The sequence below is a fragment of the Gossypium hirsutum genome, chromosome D01, assembly GCF_007990345.1.
Source record: "Gossypium hirsutum isolate 1008001.06 chromosome D01, Gossypium_hirsutum_v2.1, whole genome shotgun sequence".
NCBI classification, from domain to species: domain Eukaryota; kingdom Viridiplantae; phylum Streptophyta; class Magnoliopsida; order Malvales; family Malvaceae; genus Gossypium; species Gossypium hirsutum.
Genome location: NC_053437.1, coordinates 57,892,095 through 57,919,740, shown reverse-complemented (window position 1 = coordinate 57,919,740; position 27,646 = coordinate 57,892,095). Strand labels below are relative to the sequence as shown.

The 27,646-nt window shown below is 36.0% G+C and overlaps 1 protein-coding gene and 2 pseudogenes across 1 annotated transcript; 1 reads left to right on the top strand and 2 right to left on the bottom strand.

Moving 5' to 3' along the window:
- The first annotated feature begins 443 nt into the window (after positions 1 to 443).
- On the top strand, positions 444 to 8,044 carry LOC107921363 (DUF21 domain-containing protein At2g14520). The gene is given in 12 exon segments (XM_041087497.1): positions 444 to 769; positions 771 to 798; positions 878 to 961; positions 1,100 to 1,213; positions 1,323 to 1,409; positions 1,579 to 1,671; positions 6,624 to 6,685; positions 6,788 to 6,875; positions 7,059 to 7,132; positions 7,250 to 7,374; positions 7,479 to 7,741; positions 7,837 to 8,044. Coding segments are annotated over 12 exon segments (1,218 nt in total). The 5' UTR covers positions 444 to 614; the 3' UTR covers positions 7,882 to 8,044.
- LOC107921525 (uncharacterized) lies at positions 7,834 to 9,099 on the bottom strand (annotated as a pseudogene).
- A 2,413-nt stretch (positions 9,100 to 11,512) lies between these two features.
- The window catches only part of LOC107921841 (squalene monooxygenase SE1-like), a 36,985-nt pseudogene continuing 20,851 nt past the window's right edge, over positions 11,513 to 27,646 (bottom strand).

The window sequence follows — 27,646 nt, the reverse complement described above, 5'->3', positions numbered from 1 at the left end:
AGTAATGGTAAGTATTTATAAAATATTTAATTTTTAATATTTTTTTCTATTTTTGAATTTAAATTTATTTCTTATCAATATTAGTAAATCTTTGAGGCGTGACTCATTTTAATTAGTGGATTTGTCACAGGATATATTTTAATAGATTTATTTAAATTCCGTTATAAACTATGGACTAAACCGTAATAGAAGATAATTTAAGTATTAGAGTAAGATAAAAATAATAATAATTTTCTTAAAAAGTAAGATATAAATAATATTCTAACATTATATAATAGTATAGGTTGGGATATTTTATTTCACCCGATGTGATTAATTGGAATTTGGGAAATACCAAATTCCAATTGAAGTCACAAAGCACAAGCTACAGCACAGCCCACATGTCACAATGTCACTCAAATCCACCCTTTTTAAGCCAAATCGGCCGCTTACTCCTTTCTTCTTATAACTTTTTATCAATCTTCTCTCCTTCCTCCCATTTTCTAATAAGACACACACCTCTTCACATATAACATGCTTTTGGCAATGGAATATTCTTCCTTTTCCTAACTACAGCTCTACGACTTCATTTTGAATTTTATTTCTGTTTGGAGACAAGCAGATAAAATTCAACAATGGCGGTGGAGGTAAGATGTTGCGGAACCGATTTCATTATTCACATACTCATAATAGTACTGTTGGTGTTGTTCGCTGGGATGATGTCCGGCCTTACTTTAGGCCTTATGTCCTTGAGTCTTGTTGATCTTGAGGTTCTTGCCAAGTCTGGTACTACTTCTATGCAATGCCGCTGCAATGGAGGTATATTTTTATAAATACATCTTCAACAGGTGATCCAGCTTCTTGATTTTGGAACCTTTTTTTTGTTACTTTTATTCAGGCACTTCCCATTTTCCTTGATAGTCTGGTCACAGCATGGGGTGCTATCCTAATTTCGGTTACCTTGATTCTTGTGTTTGGTGAGGTGAGAATCCACTTTGATTAGATTACTCACTTTTGATCCCTTGTCGAACCTGGAACATGAGATTTTCCATAAGGTCCCCATACTTGGTTTAATAATTGTTTCGTGGTCTCTGGCTTAAATTTGTTCTTGGAAGTGCAGATAATACCACAAGCTGTTTGTTCTCGATACGGTTTGGCAATTGGTGCAACAGTGGCTCCTATTGTTCAAGTTCTTGTTTGGATCTGTTTTCCTGTTGCCTACCCAATAAGCAAGGTGATGAGTGTTGCGATAATTCCTCGTATGCCATTTTAACCATGAGAATGACAATCAAGCTTGTAATTCCTGCAAATAGCTCTCTTGACTGATCTTAAGTGATTTTCAGCTGTTGGACTTTCTTCTAGGCCATAGACATGTTGCACTTTTCTGAAGAGCTGAGTTGAAAACACTAGTAAATTTGCATGGGAATGAGGTATGCTTTAACTGCTTTCTTAGTATCTTATTTGAAATACTATAGGTAGATTACCTTGTTTTGCAATTCAGTTGTTATTAACTTGGTTGTCATTTATCCCATCAATACTTTGCTTTAAGAGAATCTGCTTTCTTTCATCATAACTTTGAGATTTATGATCCTTTATTAGGCCGGAAAAGGTGGAGAACTGACGCATGATGAGACAACAATTATCCCTGGAGCACTTGAGCTTACTGAGAAAACTGCTAAAGATGCCATGACTGTTTAAAAGGTGGCAACGACAGCAGCAAAGTTTAAGAATCCATGCAAACTTACGTTGCATGCATGAAACCAGAAACTCGGCTGAAGCATGTTGAAATCCATTGTGCAATTCGACAAGCCTTGTTTATTTAGTTGACTTTTGTTAGTCTATGGTGTAATCATTATATGCTTTGATCAGCTAAGGTTAAAATGTGTGCTTAGCTGATTTAGTAGTCAAATTAGGTTGTCATTTTGTTGATGTAAACCTTTAGTTACTTGCACAAGCAAGCTGTGTTTTCTTTCTATGTAGCTTTGTTCTATTTATGTATGTAACCATGCACTTATTCGGGTAATGAGAAAAACACTTTGCTCATTCAACCTTTTGCTTGTTCTTGCTCCTGTTTTAAGCTTTCAAACATCTAAAACATTTATCTAAGTTGTTTTTAAACTTTGTTTGCTAAGTTAAAATCCAACAAATGGTATCGAGAGCCTGTTGTCTTTGAGGGCCTCTTGTTGTGTGCTGTGTGTTTGAAAGAAAAGAAGCAGGAACTATCTTTGTTGCTCAGAGTTTTGGAAGCTGCGTGAAGATGAGCTTCTCACCACCACCTCCACCCGTGTTTGCTGGTGAAAGCTACAATATATGGGCTGTCAAAATGAAAACATATCTACAGGCACATGACCTGTGGAATGTTGTCAAAAATGACACAGAACCACCACCCTGAAGAGCTAATCCCACGATAGCTCAGATAAGGCAGTATAATGAAGACTGTGCAAAGAAGTACAAGGCCATGTCATGCCTTCAAAGTGGAGTTTCGGATGCTATCTTCACAAGGATAATGGCCTGTGACACACTAAAGGAGACCTGGGACAAACTCAAGGAAGAGTTTCAAGGCTCAGACAAAACCAAGCAGCAACAACTCATCAACTTGATAAGGGACTTTGAGAATCTGAGAATGAAAGACTCAGAAACCATCAAGCAGTATGCTGACAGAATTATGTCTACTGTCAACAACATAAGACTGCTTGGAGATGACTTTAGTGATCAGAGGGTAGTGGAGAAAATCATAACAACCTTGCCAGAGAAGTATGAATCCAAGATTTCTTCCCTGGAGGATTTGAGGGACTTATCTGCCATTCCCTTGACAGAACTGATAAATGCTCTCTATGCTCAAGAGCAAAGAAGAGCAAACAGAATGGAGGAGTATTCTGAGGGAGCTTTTCAAGCTAGGAGTAGAGAGAGCTCAAGCTTCAGCTCGAATCACAAAGGCAAGAAGCCTATGTCAGAAAAGAAAGAAAGAGGAAAGAAGGAAGCTGCCAAGAAGAAGTTTCTACCCTGTGCTCATTGCAAAAGAACAACTCACCTTGAGAAATATTGCTGGTACAGGCCTGACATTCAGTGTAGAGGCTGCAAACAGCTTGATCACATTGAGAAAGTGTGTAAGAACAAACCAAAAGCTCAGTCACAGAATCATAATCAGGCTCAAGTAGCTGAAGACATCGAGGCACAGGAAGAACATGTCTTCACAGCCTCCTGCTTTGCAAGCTCGAGCAAAGTCAGCAAAATTTGGCTGATCGATAGTGGATGCACTCATCATATGGCCTCAGAGGAAAGCATGTTCAAGGAGCTTGACACCTCATTTGAATCCAATGTCAGAATTGGAAATGGTGAGCTTCTTAAGGCTAAAGGCAAAGGCAAAGCAGTGATTTGCACCAAGTCAGGTATTAAAACCATTTCAGAAGTTCTTTATGTACCTGACATTGACCAAAATTTGTTAAGTGTTGGTCAGCTACTGGAGAAAGGGTACTCTCTCCTGTTTGAAGGCAAAATCTGCACAATCAAAGATGCTACTGACCAGGTGTTGGCAAAAGTAGCTATGCAAGATAGAACCTTCAATGTGGATGTAAATCAGTTGCAAGCAAGAGCATATGCAGCTCAGACTGATGAGGCAAGTTTGTGGCACAAAAGAATGGGGCATGTGAACTACAACTCACTCGGGCAAATGCAAAAACTAAATTTGGTTGAAGATATGGCTAAGTTCGAGCCAAACAAAGAGGTGTGTGAAGTCTGTCAGCTTGGCAAGCTAACCAGACTACCCTTTCCAGTCAACAAGGCATGGAGAGCCCAAGAGAAACTTCAGTTGGTTCACACTGACATCTGTGGACCTATGAAGACCAGCTCACTAAATGGCTGCAAGTATTTTGCCTTGTTCATTGATGACTGCACCAGGTTTTGTTGGGTAACCTTCTTGAAACAAAAGTCAGATGTCACTGACTTCTTTCGCAAGTTCAAGGCTTTGGCTGAAAACCAAGCCAACAGCAAACTCAAGAGCCTAAGGTCAGACAATGGAGCCGAGTATGTGTCTCAGAGGTTCCAGAAGATTTGTGATGATGCTGGCATCCTACACCAACTGACCACTGTCTACACACCACAGCAAAATGGTGTTTGTGAGAGGAAAAACAGGACTGTTCTTGATATGGCCAGATGCCTACTGTTTGAGGCCAAAATGCCAAACAACTTCTGGGCTGAGGCAGTAAACACATCTGTCTACTTACTAAATAGACTACCAACTAAAGCAGTCAAAGGTAAAACACCCTTTGAGGCCTGGTTCGGGCAGAAACCAATCGTGTCACACTTGAAAGTGTTTGGATGCTTATGCTATGCACTTGTGCCAGCAGAGAAGAGAACCAAGCTGGAAAGAAAGTCTGTGCCAGGGGTATTTGTAGGCTACAGCAGTGTGAAGAAGGGTTATAGGATCTTTGATCCATCAACAAAAAAGGTTATTGTAAGCAGAGATGTCAAGTTCAATGAAGGAAGCTGTTGGAAGTGGAATGGGACAGATGCAAGCTTAACTGAAGAAGACTTGCAGGACCTTGATCACCAACATGTTGAAGTTGAAAATGAAGCTATGGATGATTTTGATGATATGCCTGTTAGGGGCACCAGAACATTGGCAGACATCTATGAAAGATGTGCTGTGACCATGGTTGAGCCATCCTGCTATGCTGAAGCCTCGAAAGAGAAATGCTGGCAAGAGGCTATGGAAGCTGAACTAAGGATGATTCAAAAGAATGAAACCTGGGAGCTGGTTGATAGACCAGAAGGTAGGAAGATCATTGGAGTTAAATGGGTGTTCAAGATCAAAAATAATGCAGATGGATCACTGAACAGACACAAAGCTAGATTAGTTGTGAAAGGGTATAGCCAACAGCAGGGAGTCGATTTCTTTGAAACATTTGCTCCTGTTACAAGGCTGGACACTATAAGAATGTTGTTTGCCTTAGCAGCCCAGAAACAGTGGCAGGTGCATCAACTAGATGTCAAATCAGCCTTTTTAAATGGATTTCTCATGGAGGAAATCTTCATAGATCAACCTGAAGGCTTTGAAGTTCAAGGAGAAGAAGAGAAGGTCTACAAGCTCAAAAAGGCCCTGTATGGTCTCAAGCAAGCTCCAAGGGCCTGGTACGATGGAATGGATACCTACCTGACAAGGCTCGGGTTCACAAAGAGCACCAGTGAGCCTACTCTCTATGTTAAGAAGGAAGGTAATGAAACTTTGCTAATTGTTTCACTGTATGTTGATGATTTACTGGTCACTGGCTGCAAAAGAGAGGAAATTGAAACCTTTAAGAAGCAAATGCAAACTGTGTTTGAGATGACTGACCTTGGATTAATGACATACTTCCTTGGCATGGAAGTGAAACAAAATGAACAAGGTATTTTCATAGGCCAGAAGGCATTCGCATCGAAGGTTTTGAGCAGGTTTTGCATGACAAACTGCAAGCCTGCTAGCACTCCTGTGGCTTTAGGAGAAAAACTCACCAGCCTAGGAGATGAAGATCGAGTGGATGAAAAGAATTACAGAAGCTTGGTTGGTTGCCTGCTCTATTTGACTGCAACTAGACCAGACATCATGCATGCTGTTGGTCTTCTATCGAGATTCATGCATTGCTGCACAGTTGCACATTTTAAAGCAGCAAAAAGGGTCCTAAGGTATGTCAAAGGGACTCTGAGTTGTGGAGTGAAGTTTGAAAGGGCTGAGGAGCTGAGACTAGTGGGATATTCAGACAGTGATTGGGCTGGTTCTGTTGATGACATGAAGAGCACATCAGGCTACTTCTTCACCCTTGGCTCAAGTGTCTTCTGTTGGAGCTTGAAGAAGCAACAGACAGTGGCTCAATCCACTGCTGAGGCAGAATACATCGCAGCTGCTTCTGCTGTAAATCAAGCCATTTGGCTTAGGAAAATATTGTGTGATCTGAATGCTGATCCAAAGGAGGCCACTGTGATTAAGGTTGACAACCAATCGGCTGTAGCCATTGCCAAAAATCCGGTTTTTCATGGTAAGACCAAGCATTTTAAAATTAGATATCATTTTGTGAGAGAAGCTGAAATGTCCAAGGAGATAAGCTTAGTTCACTGCTGCTCAAAAGATCAACTTGCTGATCTATTAACCAAACCATTGGCTGCTTCAAGGTTTGAATATTTGAAGAAGAAAATCGGAGTTTGCTGCTTTGTAGCCAAGGAGGAGTGTTTAAAAGGTGGCAACGACAGCAGCAAAGTTTAAGAATCCATGCAAACTAACGTTGCATGCATGAAACCAGAAACTCGGCTGAAGCATGTTGAAATCCATTGTGCAATTCGACAAGCCTTGTTTATTTAGTTGACTTTTGTTAGTCTATGGTGTAATCATTATATGCTTTGATCAGCTAAGGTTAAAATGTGTGCTTAGCTGATTTAGTAGTCAAATTAGGTTGTCATTTTGTTGATGTAAACCTTTAGTTACTTGCACAAGCAAGCTGTGTTTTCTTTCTATGTAGCTTTGTTCTATTTATGTATGTAACCATGCACTTATTCGGGTAATGAGAAAAACACTTTGCTCATTCAACCTTTTGCTTGTTCTTGCTCCTGTTTTAAGCTTTCAAACATCTAAAACATTCATCTAAGTTGTTTTTAAACTTTGTTTGCTAAGTTAGAATCCAACAATGACGCCCATATCTGAAACATTTGCAATTGATATTAATGCCAAGTTCGACAGGTATGATTTTCTGAAAATCACCAACAAAGATAGATATATAGCAATTGCATCTCTTTTTCGACTTTGATTAGATAAGTATAATTACATACTTGCTATGGACAGGGAATTAATGAGTTTAGTTTTGGAGAAAGGGCATAGCAGAGCGCCAGTTTATTATGAGCAGCCTACAAACATTATTGGAGTCATTTTGGTAATCATTTTCTCTGGATACAAAGTATTTTCAGCTCTTTCTAAGTGTTCCCTTTAACATGAATATGTCATAAGCCCCTTTTTGGTACTTAATAGGCTTTTTCATATCCCTTAGGTTATTATTTTTCTAATTTCTGAGGGCTAATTGTGTTTTATTAAGTCATTTATCTTTTTAATCTTCAAGGTCAAGAATTTATTGACAATCCACCCTGAAGATGAAGTGCCTGTGAAGAGGGTTACTATACGAAGGATTCCAAGGTATCTTATACTTAATGAACTCCAGAAAAAATAGACAAGACATATTCTGCAAAAACATTCACAATCTATCCCTTTTACTCATTGGTTGATAATAATATATATGTTTGCATGTTATAGGATTCAAGAGGCGTTGCCATTATATGATATATTAAATGAATTTCAAAAGGGTCATAGCCACATGGCCGTTATTGTAAGACGATGTGACAAGACAGAGCAGTCGCCATCTACTAACTCTGCCAAGGGTAAGTATTAGCCACTGGCATTTTTTTCCCCAAATTTTCACTCGTACGATCACTTAGCAGTCCATAGGGACATTTATAAAGCAATTTTTGCCACTTCAAAACAGGTCCCTTGCCGGAAGTGAAAGTCGACTTTGATGGCGAAAAACATCCTCGAGAGAGTGCTTTAAGACGAAAGCATTCATTTAAGAAGTGGAAGAGCCTTCCCGTCACTAGTAATTCTCTTAAAAGTGGTTCTCGGAGGAGGAAGTGGACAAAAGGTTTGAATTCAGACATCCTACATCTAAATGGCAATCCACTCCCAACACACTCTGAAGAAGAGGCTGTTGGCATAATAACAATGGAAGATGTCATTGAAGAGCTTTTACAGGTACCATTACCTCTTACCATATTTACCAAACTTTTTGATTCCATTTTTGTCGACAGTACCTCACACATTTGCTTTAAAAATATGACCTTGGCCAGGAAGAGATCTTTGACGAGACAGATCATCATTACGACGACTGGTGACCATGTCAGACGTCTGGATCAGTGGTGGTATAAAATGAGATGAAAGAAGGAAAAGCTCAATATAGGCTTATGATGAATCAGCACCATGGAATAAGAAATAAGAAACTAGTAGTGTACATTAATTGTCAAATACTCACTTCACTTGTCATGTTTGCTTCTTTTCTCATCTTTCCTCTTCTTTTTCCTATTTCTAGCTTTTTCTTCAGATTTGTGCTTCCTACTGTGCCTTTTATTTGATCTCTCAGGGTGGTCCTTTTCGTTCTTTCCATGTTCATGGGGCTCTGAATCAGAAGAAGATTCATCAGACTTCAGGGAAGAAGGCTTTTCAGGACCCAACTTGACTCGATCATCCATTCCAGTTCAGCTTGTTGACTGCTTCCCTAGGGACTCGGAATTTGTAGGTAGATAAGGTCCAGTTTCATCCATCCTAGAACCTATAGAACCTCGACTGCACTTCACCCTGTCATCCTAAAATCGGTTTAACGATTGAACTTTTTACTGATAAAAATCTAAATCAACATATATAGCCTACGCGAGGGACTGAGGGGTGACTTCACATGCAAAGAGACTCATCATGTGAATCCACTAATTCTCCCCCAACATAACAACTTTTTGTATAAATGTGGTACAAACCTTGACTAAAGAAATTCATCGATCTCATTGTCTCTTAGACCTTCATGTCCCTTGAATAACTACCCTCTGCTACTGCTTTGCTTGATGAGCATGAAGAACTAACATTGCTCTCATGCCTCCTATTTCTGCTTCTATAAGGGATGCTAATATCCACACAATTCTGCTATTCCCACTATGGTCATTTGATCTTGATTTTAGCCTATCATTTAGTTCCATCTCCTATTGTCGAACTCGCCACATCTCATTCACTTCAACAGCTCTATTTGCTGAAAAAGAGGGGAGAAGAAACATATCCAGATAATTTACACACATTAGCATCAAAATGTGAAAGTTAAAAATCCATTTATAGGGGATTTTTCATTCTTCTTGAACCACATGTTTCCAACATTTTGTCCGATACATTCAACATTATAACTGATCTTACTGTACACCAAGCACAGTTGCAGCGGGGAACCGTGCATTTGAGCGACCCCTCACTTTAGGGTGCTGAAGAAAAACATGGATGCTATCCCTCTCTGCTTGTCGTCTACGTTCGGCTGCTTCTTTCAAAAGAATTGCAGCTATTCTGTTTTCTGTGATGCAGAAATAGCATTATTCATAACCAGATTTCATTAACAGATGCAATTTTTTTTTACCAAGCGGCAATTTACCCATGTCAAAAATTGATCAGATCCAACCAAAAACTATGATCACATGTGCAAATCTTATCCTTTAATTGCTCAAAAAGAAGAAACTCTGATACGTTGGAATGCAATACTAACAGCCCAAAAATTAATCTAAACAACATTCATTTGATCTAACTGATGCAGAAGAAATTGATTAACAAAAGAAAAGAGAAAGAAGAGGAAGGGAGAAGAAGACACAGAATCCTCAAAAAAGTTTCCTCCATAATTCATCATTTCCCATGCCTTTCCTGTATATTGGCATAAGGAATGGCGGCGACAAAGAAGTTTGCTACAAGCAGAGCAGTTACAACAGTCCCATAAAACGCCCCGTTTCACTAAAAACACTCATCACCTTAAACGCTCCGTTTAAGATAACCAACTAGAATGTGTTCTCTTTTTTCCAGAACCCCCAATTTATCGAAAAGAATTCTTAATAAGAAACGGCTTTTTTTTTCAATTTAATTAATTTATTTATTTACGAAAAATTCAAGTTAAAAATTATATACGAAAATGAATTGAAATTCATAGTGCCCGATGTCGTTTGACATGCTGGCAGTATCACCCAATTATGAGTCAATGATCAACTTAAAAAAAAAAAAAATTTTTAAGTGTTGTCACTGTGTCAGGTAATACCAGTATATATTTTTCGTAAACTAGTAAAAACTACGAGTATTTACGATGAAAAAAACAGAAAAAAAATATATTTTTAATGGGTCAAACTTGTGGCAACGGAAAATTTTAAAAAAAATAACAATTTTTTTCACGACGGAAGCACCAATGATATTTAAAAAAGATCTGTTGTAAAAAGAGTAATTTGAAATTTTAATAATTATTTTTGAAGATTTTAAATCGACTATTGCAAGATTTAAACCATAGAAATCAACGAGAAAAAGAAAATATCTTCTTTAATATCAAAATCGATGCAAAAAGTCACCATAAATGACAATATCGATAACTATTATGTACAATGTCTAGGGTTTTCAATTGAAAATAAAAACAAAACAAAAAAGACAACGTGAAAAGAAAGAAGAAAGAAAGAAAAGAATTAACAAAAAGGAAAGTAATATAAATTTTAATGAGAATTTGAACCAAAAAATGGAAGCATTTAATTCCCCTTAAATATTTTCATTTTTTTACTTCTATTTTTTTTTTTCAAATTCTCATTTAATTTCCATTAAAATTCACTTGATCTTTCCTTTCCGTTATTCTTTTCTTTCTTTCTTCTTTTTCACATTGTCCTTTTTCTTTTTTCTTTTATTTCTTTTTTTCCCTTTTTCTTAATTGAAAATTTTAATTGTTGTACATAATTATACCAATGTCATTATTTATAGTGGCCTTTCGTGTCGATTTTGACATTGAAAAAAAGATTTCCTCATTCTAGTTAACTTCTATGCTTCAGATATCCCAATAGCCGACTCCAAATATTCTAAAATAATAATTAAAACTTTGAACTACTCTTTCTACTATAGTTTTTTAAAATATCACTGGTGTCACTTGAAATGACGACAGCACCTACAAAAAATATATATTTTTAAAATTTTAATGGTTGTAGTTTTGACATACTGACACACCAAAAAGTTTTTTTTTTTAATATTTACTTGTTTTGCCTAACATACTGGCGACATCAAAAAAAATGTTGAAAATTTTCCGGTGTCGCCTAACAAACCGGCGGCACCCATTCAAATTTTTTTTCTCCACCATGAATACTGATATTTTTCACAGGTATTACAAAAAATATATATTGGTGCTATCTGACATAGTGACAACACCCGAAATTTTTTTTTTAAAAAAAAATCAACCATTGACTCATCATTGGGGGCGATACCACCAATGTGTTAGGCGGTACCGATAGGCACTATGAATTTTAAATCGCTTTCATATATAATTTTTCACTTGAGTTATTTTTTGAAAAAACCCATAAGAAACCCAATTCTTTTTTCAAAATTTCTCGAAGATGAGATGAAAAAAAGGGAAGAAATTTACCAATTTAACGAAAATGAACCGATGCAAAGCGGAAGTAAAGTAAAGTAAATAAATTCAATTGACACAGCCACCTAGCTCTCCAAGAAAAACTGATCCTTGACCACCATTGATCATCTCTCCCATGGTTAGGTTAGATATTTCTTAATTTTAATTTAATACAGTTGATGGTCTCTTCTTATCTTAGTTGCTGATGGGTAAAAGTCATTTATCTATGAAGCTGTACTGATTTTTAGCATTTAAAATATTATCACTAAAAGTACAGTTCCAACCATGCACATTCAATTTTAATGCGAAAACCACATGTTGTAGTTGAAATCTTGTTACATCAACCCATACTGTCTATTTCATTCTCAATCAACTGGGGGAACTCTGTAATATGCTGGCATTGTTATAGGGAAAAACATTTGTCGAATTCCTTCAGCCTTGATAATGGGGAAAATGATGCTTGTTGCACCCTAAAATACGTTCATAAAACATGTCAAATTTGTCTTTAACCATTTCCAGGTATCGAAATGGCAATGAAACAATGCTTAATTAAAGATACACACCGAAATCAATCGAGCCCCGGTCCATATTCGTTTGGGGGCTATTTTACCATCTAACTCCAAGAAAAATTAATATTTATAAAAATGACCCTGGTTCAAAAACCTTCACCAAAATGACCTGAAATGAACAATAAGTTTGGGTTTTGGGAACCCAATGGCTGACACCTCCTCGTAGTTTGGCCCCATGATTGCCTGATGATTGTGTTAGGCTTTAAAAAATTGATTTTTTTGGGACATGAATAGCCGACATTAGGGTGTTTTTTAAACCGTATCATACTAGTATACTAAAATACCAGTATTTGAAAAACAAATTGGATTACGGCCATCTAATGGCCGACACTAGAGTCCTTTTAAAAAAATTCACCTTTTTTGTGTCCTAAGACAAATTTTTTTTCCTTTGGGACATTGATGGTCGACTACACCTTTTTTGGGTCTCGAATTTTTATTTTATTTTGGGAATTGATGGCTAGTACCACCGTTTTCGGGTCTTGAATTTTCTTTCTTTGGGACACTGATGGCCGGCACCAACTTTATCAGATTAAAAAAATTGGTTTTGGAACACTGATGGCCGACACCAATTTTATCATATATATATAGGTGTTTTGTCTTCCATTTGAGTTTTTGTTTGCTTTTTTGTTTGCTTTATTAGTTGAAAATCGAGATTAAAAATATCAGTTTTTTCTTTGTTGAGAAGGAAGCAAAAAATTGTTAAGATGAGTTCCCAGATTTTGTTTGTTTATATTCATTTCGATGGAGAAATGATAAATACAACTGAAGAAGGTTGTGTCTTTCAAAGTCAGAGAAAAATAGGAATGAGATTCAACAAATGTGTTTCGTTGGCAGATTTAAAACAAAAAATCAGTACAAAGATAGCTACCCGTTGCGGAAAGCAAGTGTTGAGATTGTTTTACAAATTTTCGGTTTCAACAGATCCGCTCAAGTTCTCGAAAATGGAGCTTAAAGATGATGATGATCTAGGGACAATGATAGCAATTTATTACCCTTTGATATGGATAATCCTAGCCCGGTTGAGTTGTTTGCAGAAATAGCTGAACCGGATCCCATTCAAGTTGAAATTCTAGCAAGCCAGCATTTTGGAATTGATTTTAATCTTAACGTCTGCTGGGAAGATCAGCCGGGTTGTGGAGGGTCAATGCCAACTCCCGAAAATCCAAACACGTGGAGGGTCAATGCCAACTCCCAAAAATCCAAACATCGGTAGATGTTCGTATAATATCCCAAATTCGTGTACTCGTTTAGAGATACACCCAGAGGTGTTGACCACCATAGAATATGGTGATGAAGGGTCTGATAATGATGATTAATCCCATCGTGATCCTAACGATGATTTCAGTTACCCCAATTTGGATGACATCCTTGAAGACATAGACCAAGAAGGCCTGGTGGAGGGTGAAAATGTAAACCCCCATTCGACCGGGAACACAGGCCTCGGTATAGTTATAAGGAATAATCTAGGGTCCTTCATAACCAACGTGGATCTTGATGCGGCTCTTGCACGCGAGTTCTCGAAATATACAAATATTGTGTCGGCTCACCTACTTGATGAAGAATTCGACGGTAAAGAGTTGTTCGTAGGACAACAATTCGATAACAAAAAAGACTTTTTACATATAATAAAATAACTTAGCTTGAAGTTAGGTGTAGACTATAAAGTAACGAAGTTGACGCAGTCTTTGTACGTCGGAGAATATTGGAACGCCTCAAGTGGGTATAACTAGCATGTTTGAGCTGCGTTAATGCAGCAGACACTAATGTGGATGATAAGAAAAATAGAAAGTCCACACACATGCACGTCTTCTCGTATGTCGTAAGATCATCGAAAGTTAGATGCAAAAAGTATATGCGACTGCATCATCCTTTTAGTGAAAAAGTTGCCCACCATTCAGATGTCGGTCCTTATTACGGACATGCAAGCTCGATTCAAGTACAAAGTGTCGTATCGAAAGGTATGGTGGGCAAAACAAATGACGATGTGAGAGTTGTATGGTGACTGGGATGCGTCATACAACGAGCTTCACGGGTGGGTAGTCGCGTTGCGAAAGTATGTGCCTGGGAGAGTGATTGATTTGCAAACACTGCCGTATAAAGGCTTGGATGGGAAGATACAACCAAGGACACGAGTTTTTCACTGATTGTTTTGGACGTTCGAAACATGTGTTAGGGTCTTCCCTCACTGCAAGCTGATGGTGCAGGTGGACGGAATCTGGTTGTACGAAAAATTCACGTAAATTCTCTTTATTGTTGTTGCACGAGACGACAATCAAAATGTACTTCCGACTGCTTTCGCCATCGTAGAGCGTGAGTGCTTCAAGTCTTGGGAATTTTTCCTTAGAAATCTGCAGAGGCACGTTATCAGAGAAGACAACATTTGCCTAATATTAGATAGATCGAAGGGACTACTTGTTGCGATAAGGTGATTGAGGGTTCCGTTGAGGTTTGTTTATTGCATCCGGCACATCGCAGTAAACTTCCACAGAGATTATAAGAATAAAGAATGGAAAAAAGAACTCGTGAACATGGGTAAAAAAATATTGTTTGTATTTATTTAAAAAATTCCTCTTCAAATTTTATCAGCTTGTAAGTTTTTAAAATATTGATTCCAAATTGCATATGCAACTCATGAGTTAGAACCACGAAGATTTAGGCAAAGGTTCGCGAGGCTTAAATCTCAGATGTCATCTTTACCAACAAATCTTCGGATATGGTTGGGTAGCATGGAGAACTGACAATGGACTTTGTCCAAACCTTTTTTTTTTAAATCGACTTTTTATTAAAAAACGAAAATAGAGTCGCCACCAATCACCTTCATGAGGTGTGATCGGGTCACCTTGTAATTTGATCATTTTAATAAGGTGTTCGATTTACTAAAACAATATTTTTTAGTCTACAAAATCCATAAAATAGATTCGGGAGTCAGTTACGCATGAGGAAGGATTAGCACACTCGTTACGCCCAAAATTGGTACCTGATTGATTACTTGATGTCTTCAGTGTCGAAAATTAAAAATTTGAAGAGAATTTAAAATACGATCCCTTTTTGTATTAAGATTTTTTAATAGAAAAGACTTTATTCTAAATTAATCGAGAAGAAGGATCATGCCCCGTGAGTTAGGACACAACACCTTTAGTTTTCGAAAACCAAAATAATCGTCGTTTTAATCGTTACTTGAATCTCGTTTTTTATATTTTTGAAATGGATATTCGATTATTTCGATTTTAGAAAGAAGCTATATTCTGTAAGTTAGGAACACGACTTTTCTAATTCCAAAAATTATGAACATTGCCACGATTTAAAAATTTTACCTTTTTTATGCATCATGCCAAAATGAACGTAACATTTGAAATAACATGTATTTGATTTATTCGGGTATAGTATAGAAACGAGTATATATATTTGAGCACGGTTCGTGACTTGGTTGTAGGAATAATAAAATAATAGCGCACATAAACGAAATGATGATATACGAAAAAAAAACAAAAATCATATTAATAAATGATGATGATATATCTATAATAATAAAACAACAAATAAACAATGGCAATAATCATATTATAGTTACTAATTCTAATACTAATTAAATAATAATATGAAAAATAAATGATAATAATGATAATAATAATACGAAAAAACAAGTGCACGAATAGAGAAAATATAAATATCATAATTTTTAAATATAAAAAAGGTAAAAGATAATAAATAGATAAACAAATAAATAAAATAATATATGTAATTACTATTCTAATTCTAATATAAATAATCAAAACACAGTAAATAATAATAATAATAATAATAATAAAATGGGCTAGAATGCATAAACAAAAAGAAATAGAAAGGGTAATAACATAATAAATAAGTAAGATAAAAAATCTATAAAGGGTTCCCATTAAATAAATGAGGATTAAATTGGAATTAAGTACCTAAATAAATAAACGAATAACGGTAAAAAAACTAACAAAACAGAAAAAGGATCAAAATAAAAACACACGAAAAGACGCAAGAATTAAATGAGAAATTATCCCAAACCATCTAAACGCATCTTTCCAGTGGACCAAATTGAAAATAAAATCAAAATTTCATGGCATAAATTTTAAATAAATAAAAAAGGGAAAATGACTAGATTGAAAAGTAATTTAAAAGTGGAAGGGCCAAAGCAACAATTAAGCCCTTTTTTAAAAACACGCGGATCCTGCTGGGTCGGGTCGAGTTGGCGGGTCAGTCCCTTAAAACGACGTCGTTTTGGTATCTATGACTTAAGCCCAAAACGTCGTTGTTTTGAAGGGCTATATAAGTAAAAAAATTTAGAAAAAAATTCATTTCAGCCTATTTTAAAAAAAAACTTTAAAAAACTTTTTTTCTCTCAAAACCCTCTTCAGCCAGTCTTGGCTCCGGCAAATCACCGCTGCGCCGACCACCAATCGACGACGATGGCTCCACCGTCCCCGATGGCCGGAAAAACCAAAATCCCCACTTTGCATATTTCTTTGCGTAAAACTCCGATTTGGAGTTGAAATCACCCAAAATCAAAGCCAATGTTCAGAAAGAACAAAGAAAAACCCTTTCGGTTTTCTTCTCCCTGACGCAACCCTCAACGAATCCTTAAAGATTAGGAGGTCTCGCCCACCCATGACGAAGGAAGGTAGAACGTCAAGTGAGTTTTCCCTTTTTTATTTTATGAATTTTTTTATATAAATATATATAAACAAAAAAATAATAGAAAAAAAGTCACCTTTGGGTTTTTTATATTTTGTTTGATTTTTGGATTACTTTGTTTTTCTTTTAATTTCTATTTCAGAAAAAAAAACCCCTTTTTTACAATCAGTTCAATGGCTTTTATAGCTGATTTTACAATATATTTTTTATTATTTCTACTGTTCTTCCCACTATTGTTTGCGTGTTTTGCTTATTCTTCTTTTTTGTAGGTGCCTTTGGAGTCAATAATGTGGCAGAGGCTAGGAGCGACGGTGGCAGAGGCGAGGAGCGGCGGTGGCGCAAGTTAGGGATTTAGGGTGCGGCGGCTAGGGTTTTTGTTCCCTTTTTTTTTGCTCAAAATTGTTTAGGTGTTTGGGCTATTTGTGCCATTAGGGTTTTTTAATTTTTAGGCTTTGTAATTTAGGTAATGGACTATTTTTTTATTTTTTATTTGGTTTGGTTTGGTTTGTTTGGGCCCGGACAGGATTAAGCCCTTACAGTTGTCTCTCTTTGCTTGTTGTCGTGTAACAAGAATAGAGCAAAGACTTATAAAAAAGACCAATTTTGTCTGGTCTCGTTGAATCTCGACCTTTTTTGTGCTCCTCTTTTTGAAGTAACTTCATTCTATCCCGTTGCAACTTTAAAGGTATAAAATTTGTTGCTTTAATCTACTCCACTACAACTTCAGGGAGATAAGACTTGTAGCTTCAATCTACTCCACTGCAACTTTAGGGAGATAAAATTTGTAACTTTAATCTGCTCCACTGCAACTTCAGGAAGACAAGATTTGTAACTTCAATCTACTCCACCGCAACTTCAGGAAGATAAGATTTGTAACTTATAGCTTTAATCTATTCCACTGCAACTTTAAGGAAATAAGATTAACTGTCTTCAATCTACTCCATTGCAACTTCAGGGAGATAAGATTTTAGCTGTCTTCAATCTACTCCATTGCAACTTCAGGGAGATAAGATTTGTTATTTTCAATCTGCTCCACTGCAACTTGTAGCTTGAATCTGTTCCACTGAAGTGGAAATAAGATTAGCTATCTTCAATCTACTCCACTGCAACTTCAGGGGGATAAGATTTGTTATTTTCAATCTATTCACTGCAACTTCGGGGAGATAAGATTTGTAACTTGTAGCTTTAATCTGTTCCACTGCAACTTCAGGGAAATAAAATTCGCTATCTTCAATCTGCTCCACTACAACTTTAAGGAGATGAGACTCGTAGCTTTAATCTACTCCACTGCAACTTCAAGGAGATAAGATTTGTAGTTTAAATCTGCTCCACTGCAACTTCAGGGATATAAGATTTATAGTTTTAATCTACTCCACTGCAACTTTAGGGAGATAAGATTTATGGCTTTAATATGCTCCACTACAATTTCAGGGAGATAAGATTTGTTATGATGACTTCAATCCGTCCCACTGCAACTTCAGGGGTATAGGATTTGTGGTTTCACTGATTTGTTACACCGTTTTCTGGGGAACATGACCTATAGAATCCATTTCATGGGCCTATATTTATGCCAAGCAATTAGGATGTTATGATCAGAATGAATCAAATCCTCCTAACTAGATGTGTATGAATGATATTTTCCTGAATGCAGAATGTCATTTTTTGAGAATGGTTCCCTTTTAATGCTTAGGTTGACATTGCTCGTTGTTCATTAATGTTTTATCACTGATGCATTACCCTGCCTTCTTGTTCAGGTGGTATCTTTGACAGAAAACCTGAAGAAATAATCAAAATTTAAACTATTTGTTCCCAAACATTTCCAACTCCTAGATTTGGTTAGTTCTGACCAGTAGTTCTATTTCAGGTCCTTGTACTATTTAGAACCTTTTAGAGCAATATGCAAAAAATATTTTACTTGAATGTTATTTTTCCATTAATTATTATTTCAATGAAAAATACTTGAAAAAGATCGCAATAATAGACAATTTTGAAATTTATTAGGAGCAGCGCTCGAAATAAGTAAATTAATTAAAGATAGCAAACGTTGCTAAAATAAAAAAATGAGTAAGATAAAAGTAGGTGCCCCAAATATCGCAGCATGAGCTTCTCTGCACAAACTTCTTGAGGAGTATTTTGAGTCTGATATGTGTTTAGAAGATCTAGAGTACTTTGTTGATGCCCCAAGATATAACATTTCTCCTTTTGAGAATACCCGACCGTCACACGTTCAACCTTCAATCCAAATTTGAGCTGCCATTTTCTGGGTTTTCAACTCAAAACCCCTTTGGTCTCAAGGCACCCTTTACAAGTTTTCGCCTTGGCCTCTTCCTTTTTTTTGTTTTTTTTCAAGTGAAATATTTCTTGACTGAGCCTGAATTCATAGGATTAGGTAGGTTCTTGTCATCCATCTCGGTCAAAATCAATACTCCTCCAAAAAAGGTCTTTTTTACCACATATGGTTATTCCCAGTTTGGCATCCGCTTTCCTCTGAAGTCCTTTTGTATAGGAATAATCTTTTTCCATGCCAGGTCTTCCTCATAGAATTTTCTAGGGTGAACTTTTTTGTCATAAGCTCGTATCATTCGTTTTTGGTACATCTGATCATGACGGATAGCTTTCAGCCTCTTTTCTTCAATCAAGTTCAGCTGATCATATCGGGATTGTATCTATTCTACTTCATTTAACTTCAGCTCTTACAAAACTCGGAGAGAAGGAATCTTAACTTCAATAGACAAAACCCCATTCATTCTATAAACTAATACAAAAGGTGTTTCCCCGGTGGAATCCCTAATAGATGTTTGGTAAGTATAAGGGGAAAATAGTAACTTACCATGTCAATCTTTATAAGTCTCAGTCATTTTCTACATGATCTTCTTAATGTTCTTATTGGCTACCTGCACCACACTATTTATTTTTGGGCGATATGGTGACGAGTTGTGGTGTTTGATCTTGAATTGACTACAGACCTCCACTATCGTGCTATTATTCAAGTTCAATGCATTGTCAGATATAATCCTTTCTGGCATCTCATACCTACATATGATCTCTTTCTTCAAGAATTTTTCGACTGCCTATTTCGTGACATTGGTGTAAGAAGTGGCCTTTGCCCACTTGGTGAAGTAATTAATGACCACGAAGATGAATCGATGCCCATTAGAAGCTTTTGGTGAGATCAACCCAATGACATCCATGCTCCACATGGAGAAAGCCCATGGAGAAGTCATAATATGGAGAGGTGAATGAGGCACATGAATTTTGTCTCCATAAATTTGGCACTTATGGTATCTCTTGGCATAATTGATACAATCTCCTTCCATTGTGGACCAATTATATCCAAGTCTCATGATCTGTTTAACCATTGTAAAACCATTAGCATGTGTTCCGCAAACACCCTTATGGACTTCTTCCAAGATTTTTTTTAGCCTCAATAATGTCTACACATCTTAGTAGCACCTGATGCTTTCTTTTTTGTATAGGATCTCCCTATCTAAGACATAGTCACTGGCTAGTCCTCTCAACGTCCTTTTATCATTCTCGGTTGCTTGATCAAGGTATTCACGATTTTTCACATATCGTAATATATCGTGGTACCAAGGGTGATCATCATTTTCCTCTTTTTCGATGTTGTAACAATGAGCCAAAGCCTCATAAATACTCATCTGGATAAGCATTACATCCTCTTGTTTGTTTATTTTGACCATGTAAGCTAAAGTATCTAAGGTATCAGCCATCTGATTTTCATCTCACGGAAGGTAGTAGAAGGTAGCAGAAGGTGATGTTATCAAACTCTTCAGTTAACTCCAGGACCAACCTTCTATACTCGATCAACTTAGGATCTCTTGTCTCCCATTCACCTTTAAGTTGATAGATCACTAATGTAAAATCCCCATATACCTCTAGCACTTTGATATTACATTTTATGGCTGCACGAATACCCATGATGCGTACTTCATATTCGGCCATATTGTTCATGTAATCAAAATCTAGAAAGCAGAATCTACCATTGGGCCATCCTTCTATTTAGAGGAATCGAATCCATCATGTATTTTAGTGGGTCCATTTTTTAGATGAGCCAAGTTGTGTGGTACAATATGTACTATCTCAGTCTTCGGGTTGTCCAGATTAAGGCGCAACACAACTTCTCAATTGGCGAGTATCTTATCTCATATTCAGTGAACTTTTTATTGAGATAGTATATCGTTCTTTCTTTCCTTATTGACTCATCATATTGACCCAGCACGCATCCAATAAAATTTCCAAATACTGCCAAGCACAGTATCAGTGGCTTATCTGGACTAGGTGGCATCAGCACTGGGGGATTAGAGAGGTAATGTTTGACCTTGTCAAAAGTTTTCTAGCACTCCTCATCCCATACACCTAGATTGTGTTTCTTAAGGAGACGAAATATGGGGTCACATTTCTCAGTTAATTGTGAAATGAACCGGGCGATGTAATTTAGTCTTTCTAGGAAACCTCGAACTTCTTTTTAAGTGTACGGTGGAGGCAACTCTTATATAACCTTAGCTTTATCTGGGTCGATCTTGATCCCCTTTTCGCTGACTACGAATCATAGTAATTTTTCCGACCTAGCCTCGAAGGTACATTTTGCTGGATTGAATTTTAGTTGGAATTTTCTCAACTTCAAGAACAATTTCCTCAAGACTTGTAAATGTTTTTTTCTTTTCGGGATTTTGCAATCATATCATCAACGTAAACCTCAATTTCTTTATGCATCATATCATAAAACAAAGTTACATGGTTGTTTGATACGTCGCTCCCGCATTTTTCAATCTAAATGACATTACTTTATAGTAAAATATTCCCCAAACGGTTAGGAATATAGTCTTTTCCATATCTTCATAATGCATCTTAATCTGGTTGTATCGAGAGAAGCCATCTACAAAGGAGAAAAGTGAATAACCTACCATATTATCCACTAAGGTGTCAATGTGAGGTAAAGGGAAATTATTCTTCGGGCTAGCTTTGTGTAAATCTCTGTAGTACACACACATTCGTACTTTCTCATCTTTCTTCGGGATAAGGACTATATTAGCTACCCACTCTGAATATTTAACCACTTGTAGGAAACCAGCGTCAAATTGCTTCTTGATCTTTTTTTTATTTTTAATAGAATGTCAGACCTCATCCTTCGGAGTTTCTGTTGAACTGGCTTACATTCTTCCCTTATGGGAAGCCGGTGTACCACGATATTAGTACTTAGACTAGGCATGTCTTGATACGACTATGCAAAGACATCTTTGAATTCTTGGAGTAACTCAATGAGGTCTCGTTGTCACTGCAGTGATGCAAGCTCCAATCTTCACCTCTTTCTTTTCTTGTTCATCTTCTAAGCTCACAATTTCTACTAACTCCTTATGAGGTAGAATCTGTTTTTTTTCTTGCTCTACCATTCTTAACAAATTAGGAGATAGGTTATAATCTCACTTATCTTCAAAGTTCTGAGGTTCCTCTAAACACATATCTTGTTCAAAAAGAGATTTTGAGTTAGTAGCAGTGTTGCTCATATCATTGATATCTAGAGACTTGTTATAGGAACGAAGGAAGATCCAAAGAAAAAATGAATCTAAGAGTAATTATCTGTATGTTGTGAGTATGAATGAAATGGAAAGAATAAAAGAATATTTGCCAACATGAGACACAAAGATACATTTTATTGAAATAAAAATAATGGACATATGCCTTTTTCACAAAAGGATTCTTATTGCTCCCAGGCTTAGAGCAATAAGTATGTTTTGAACGTTACTCTGAATTAGTCCTAAAAATTACAGGGATTTCTTCCGTAGTCCAATTGTTCAGAACACTTTCAGGGATATAAAGACGAATACCTGACAGGTTTTCCCTGATTTCTTCTTCGAATATTATATTAATACTCAAGTTTCCCAGCATTCCTTGCAGTCTTTTTTTTCTGTTATTCTTCATTCAGGATAAATGATTTCTCCTGACACAAATATTTTGGATATATGGGGAAAGGTTATCGGTTCTCATTTAACCTTTCCCCTACTCAGTCGCGCTCTGGTTTTACCACGAGTACCGTAACAATATTCGATTGGCAAATTCTTGTTGGTTTCCAAGGTAACTGTCATAATTTTGATTAATTAAGGTCTTTTTATGAAACTAAATGCATGTGATGAAATGTAATACTGATTAATTAAGGTCATAATTTTGATTAATTAACGAATCTCTTTACATAAAACAGATACATTTTACATATACGACCTTACTCTAATACTCAAAGTGAAGACATCAACCATTTTCTTCGTATCCGGATGTGCCAAGATCAAATCCCGCAAACTTTTCTAATAGGTACCTTTACTATCTCCCTTTTATTTAAATTGGGTCGCAACCCATTGCTCGCTCATTCCAATGATGCTCATTAGCTTTTTTAGGGAAGTCGGGACGTTGGTGGCTCTAGAACAAGCTTTGTTAGCTTGGATCCTCGGTCAACGAAGCAAAGTTGTGCACTCCTCTACGGTAGGCACCATATCTACCTTTCCAAAAGTAAATCAGCTATAGGTGGGATTCTAATACTAGGCAAGAGCTCGGAACAAGTGCATATCCACTTTGACTTCGAGTAAATAAGGCAAATTACCATAGTTACAGTGGAATAACTGCTTGGTTTCGCCATTCCATTGGTACCATATTTCTTTCAACTCTCAGAGATTCTTCTAAGTCACACTGATGCGAGTGAAATCCCACAATTCTAACATATATCGCTCCGTCAAGCTATCACCTTTCTCTAGTTGTTTCTTCTCAGACCATATCCGGACGGCCGCATTGTCTTTCACTTTATCAATAAATCTATTTTCCATGACAAGCTCTCTATTTAGCAACTGAACGTGAATCAACACCCTTTTCTATGATGAAAATACAATGCAATCACAGCCAAAACAAAACGTAACAAGTTAGTACATTTCATACAAATCTAGAATTTAAAGAAAGAAATAATAAATAGAACACCTAATCGGGTGACCACTAGAGGTCTGGTATGATTCTACCTAGGGTAGGCTCTTAGGGCTCATTATATGCGGTTCGGTTCTAAAGTAAAGATACCTGAACCGACAGATTCCATGATCCGCACCATTATAGGCTCATATAAACCGAGTTTAGTTCAGGGAAATACATTTCCCTATGGCTATACGGAGATGAAAATCTCACCAAGACATAGGTATGGATGTATTCCGAAAGCGGTCCACTATCCTATACGAAGGTGAAGACCTCACGAAGGCATAATTTTTCACTCCCACTTAGAAGGGCAAAATCGAATAATTATGCAATGCAATATGCGGAAAACACATAAAAAAACTTTCGAACCAATAAAATAGATATACTAGATCGCTATACAACCCAAGATATCAAAACATGAAAGATGAAATGCAACGAAGGGATCATAAATTTAAACCAAATTATCAATTTTCGACAAAAAGACCAAAAGTAACCAACTCGCTGCTTGACTTTTTAAAAAAATCTCTAGCGGAGTCGCCAAGTTATCGAAACCGTTTTTTTTGGAAATATACTTTTTATGAAAAAACAAAAAATGGAGTCGCCACATATCACCTTCATGAGGTGTGATCGGGTCACCTTGTAATTTGATCATTTTAATAAGGGGTTTGATTTACTAAAACAATATTTTTCGGTCTATAAAATCCAGAAAAGGGTTCGGGAGTCGGTTATGCACGAGGAAGGATTAGCACCCTCGTTACGCCCGAAATTGGTACCTAATTGATTATTTGATGTCTTTAGTGTCGAAAATTGAAAATTTGAAGAGAATTTAAAATACGATCCCTTTTTGTATTAAGATATTTTAATAAAAAAGGCTTTATTCTGAATTAATCAAGAAGAAGGATCATGCCTCGTGAGTTAGGACACGACACCTTTAGTTTTCAAAAACCAGAATAATCATCGTTTTAATCGTTACTTGAATCTCGTTTTTTATATTTTTGAAATGAATATTCGATTATTTTGGTTTTAGAAAGAAGCCATATTCCGTAAGTTAGGAACACGACTTTTCTAATTCTAAAAATAACTAATATTGCCACGATTTAAAAATTTTATGTTTTTTATGCATCGTGCCAAAACGAATGTAACATTTGAAATAACGTGTATTTGATTTATTTGGGTATAGTATAGAAACGAGTAAATATATTTGAGCACAGTTCGTGACATGGTTGTAGCAATAATAAAATAATAGTGCACATAAACGAAATGATGATATACGAAAAAAAAACAAAAATCATACTAATAAATGATGATGATATATCTATAATAATAAAACAAGAAATAAACAATGGCAATAATATGATATTATAGTTACTAATTCTAATACTAATTAAATAATAATATGAAAAATAAATAATAATAATAATACGAAAAAAACAAGTGCACGAATAGACAATATAAACATCATAATTTTTAAATATAAAAAGGTTAAAAGATAATAAATAGATAAAAATAAATAAAATAATATATGTAATTACTATTCTAATTCTAATATAAATAATCAAAACACAGTAAATAATAATAATGATGATGATGATGGTGACGATGATGATATGGGCGAGAATGCATAAACAAAAAGAAATAGAAACATTACACATTTTAAATATTATAAAAAGGGTAATAAGATAATAAATAAGATAAGATAAAAAATATATAAAGGGTTCCATTAAATAAATGAGGATTAAATTGGAATTAAAATGAAATTAAAATGAAATTAAGTATCTAAATAAAGAAACGAATAACTGTGAAAAAAAAACTAACAAAACAGAAAAAGGATCAAAATAAAAACACGTGAAAAGATGCAATGATTAAATGGGAAATTATCTCAAACCATCTAAAAACATCTTTCTAGGGTACCAAATTGAAAATAAAATCAAAATTTCATGGCTTAAATTTTAAATAAATAAATAAAAGGAAAATGACTGGATTGAAAAGTAATTTAAAAGCGGAAGGGCCAAAGAAAAAATTAAGCCATTTTTTAAAAACACGCGGATGCTGCTGGGTCAGGTTGGGTTGGCGGGTCAGTCCCTCAAAGCAACGCCGTTTTGGCGTCTGTGACTTCAGCCCAAAACAACGTTGTTTTGAAGGGCTATATAAGTAAAAAAAAATAGAAAAAAAATTCATTTCAGCCTATGTTTTAAAAAAAACTTTAAGAAACTTTCTTTTTTTCTTTCAAAACCCTTTTCAGCCGGTTTTGGCTCAGCAAATCGCCGCCGTGCCGGCCACCAATTGCCGGCGATGGCTCCGCCGTCCCCAGTGACCATAAAAACCAAAATGCCCCCTTTTTGCGTATTTCTTCGTGTAGAACTCCAATTTGGAGATCACCCAAAATCAAAGCCAAAGTTCAAAAAAAAGAAGAGAAAAACCCTTTCGGTTTTCTTCTCCCGATGCAACCCTTAACTAATCCTTAAAGATTCGGAGGTCTTGCCCACCCACGACGGAGTAAGGTAGAACGTCAGGTGAGTTTTCCCTTTTTTGTTTTATGAATTATATATATATAGATAAACAGAAAAAAAATAGACAAAAAAGTCACCTTTGGGTTTTTTGTATTCTGTTTGATTTTTGGATTGCTTCCTTTTTCTTTTAATTTCTATTTTAGAAAAAAAAACCCTTTTTACAATCAGTTCAATGGCTTTTATAGCTGATTTTACAATATATTTTTTTATTATTTCTATTGTTATTGCCATTGTTGTTTGTGTGTTTTGCTTGTTCTTCTTTTTTGCAGGTGCCTCTAGAGTCAATGAAGGTGGTAGAGGAGTCGGTGGTGGTAGAGGTTAGAAGCGGCGGTGGCGTAGGCTAGGGATTTAGGGTGTGACGATTAGGGTTTATGTTCCCTTTTTTTCTTGCTAAAAATTGTTTAGGTGTTTGGGACATTATGGTTTTTAAATTTTTGGGATTTGTAATTTAGGTAATAAACTATTTTTTTATTTTTTTATTTGGTTTGGTTTGGTTTGGTTTGTTTGGGCCCGGACAGAATTGGGCCTTTACAGACTTAAAGTTACGATGAGGGGTTTCAGTATGGCCAGATGACAACCAACCTGGTAGATGCGGTTCACTCTATCTTGAAGCGTACATGTCATCTGCCAATTTCTGTTGTTTTCTCGGCAACATTCTATAGGTTGGCCACATTGATGCCTAAGATAGGGTTGAGACAAGCTAAGCAGATCGAGGCCGAGCATGTGTACGTTAAGACCGTCCGAAAGGCCATGGCGATAAATAAATCGAAGGGAGCAAATGACGAATTCAGAATTATATTCACGCGACTTAAAGACTTTTCCGGTTCAAGAGTACATTGGTCATCGTTCGGGTCTTCCGCTTAGGTCGTATGCAGTTGATTTGCAAAACAGACGTTCCGAGTGCAGGATATTTCAAACTCTCTGATATCCGTGTGCGCATGTTCATATAGCATGTGCGGGAGCAAACTTAAATGTTGAACAATTCATAGACGATATCTACACATTTCAACGCACATTACGTATCTGGGGAAACGAATTTCCTGTAATCCCCGATGTTTTGAACTGGGAAGTTCCACCGCTTACTTTTGAGATGGTGCTTGACCGTAATCTCCTTAAACATCCTAAAGGTCGACCACAATCGACGAGAATTCAAAATGATATGGACGTCAGGGAGACGGGCGAACCCAAACTGTGCACGGTGTGCCGAACATCCAAACATAACCGATCAACTTGCCCACATCGTGTCTATGTTTCCGGTCAATCGTTTCGTAATGTCGGACTCAAAGATGACGAATGATATATTATTGAACGCATGTTTTTGTAAAAACATTGTAAAAATATTTAAATTATACAAATGACATACTTTATTTAAATTATACAATTGATTAAATATAATAATTAATACATATTTTTTCTTAAAAAATAGTATACAAATTATAATACAATATACATACATATTTAATTTAAAACACATTAAATATATTAATTCAATTGAAATTCAAATAAAGTAAAAAGTGAAACGAAAATGAAAATATATTTAAAAAAGATATATGAGTAAAATTTTAAAAAGAAATTGAATTTTTTAATTGAAATAAAGTTGAAATTAAATTAAAATTGGAATGAAATGATATTTAAATTTAATAGAAATTGAAATGTATATAAAATTAAAGAAGGGAAAAACTTGATTTGAAATTACAAGCCTGCTAAAAATGGCCTTTGAATGGTCGGTACCAAGGTCAAGGCCCGCTTATCAAGGCCTGAATTGACATGAAATGAGAAAAAGAGAAAAAATTGG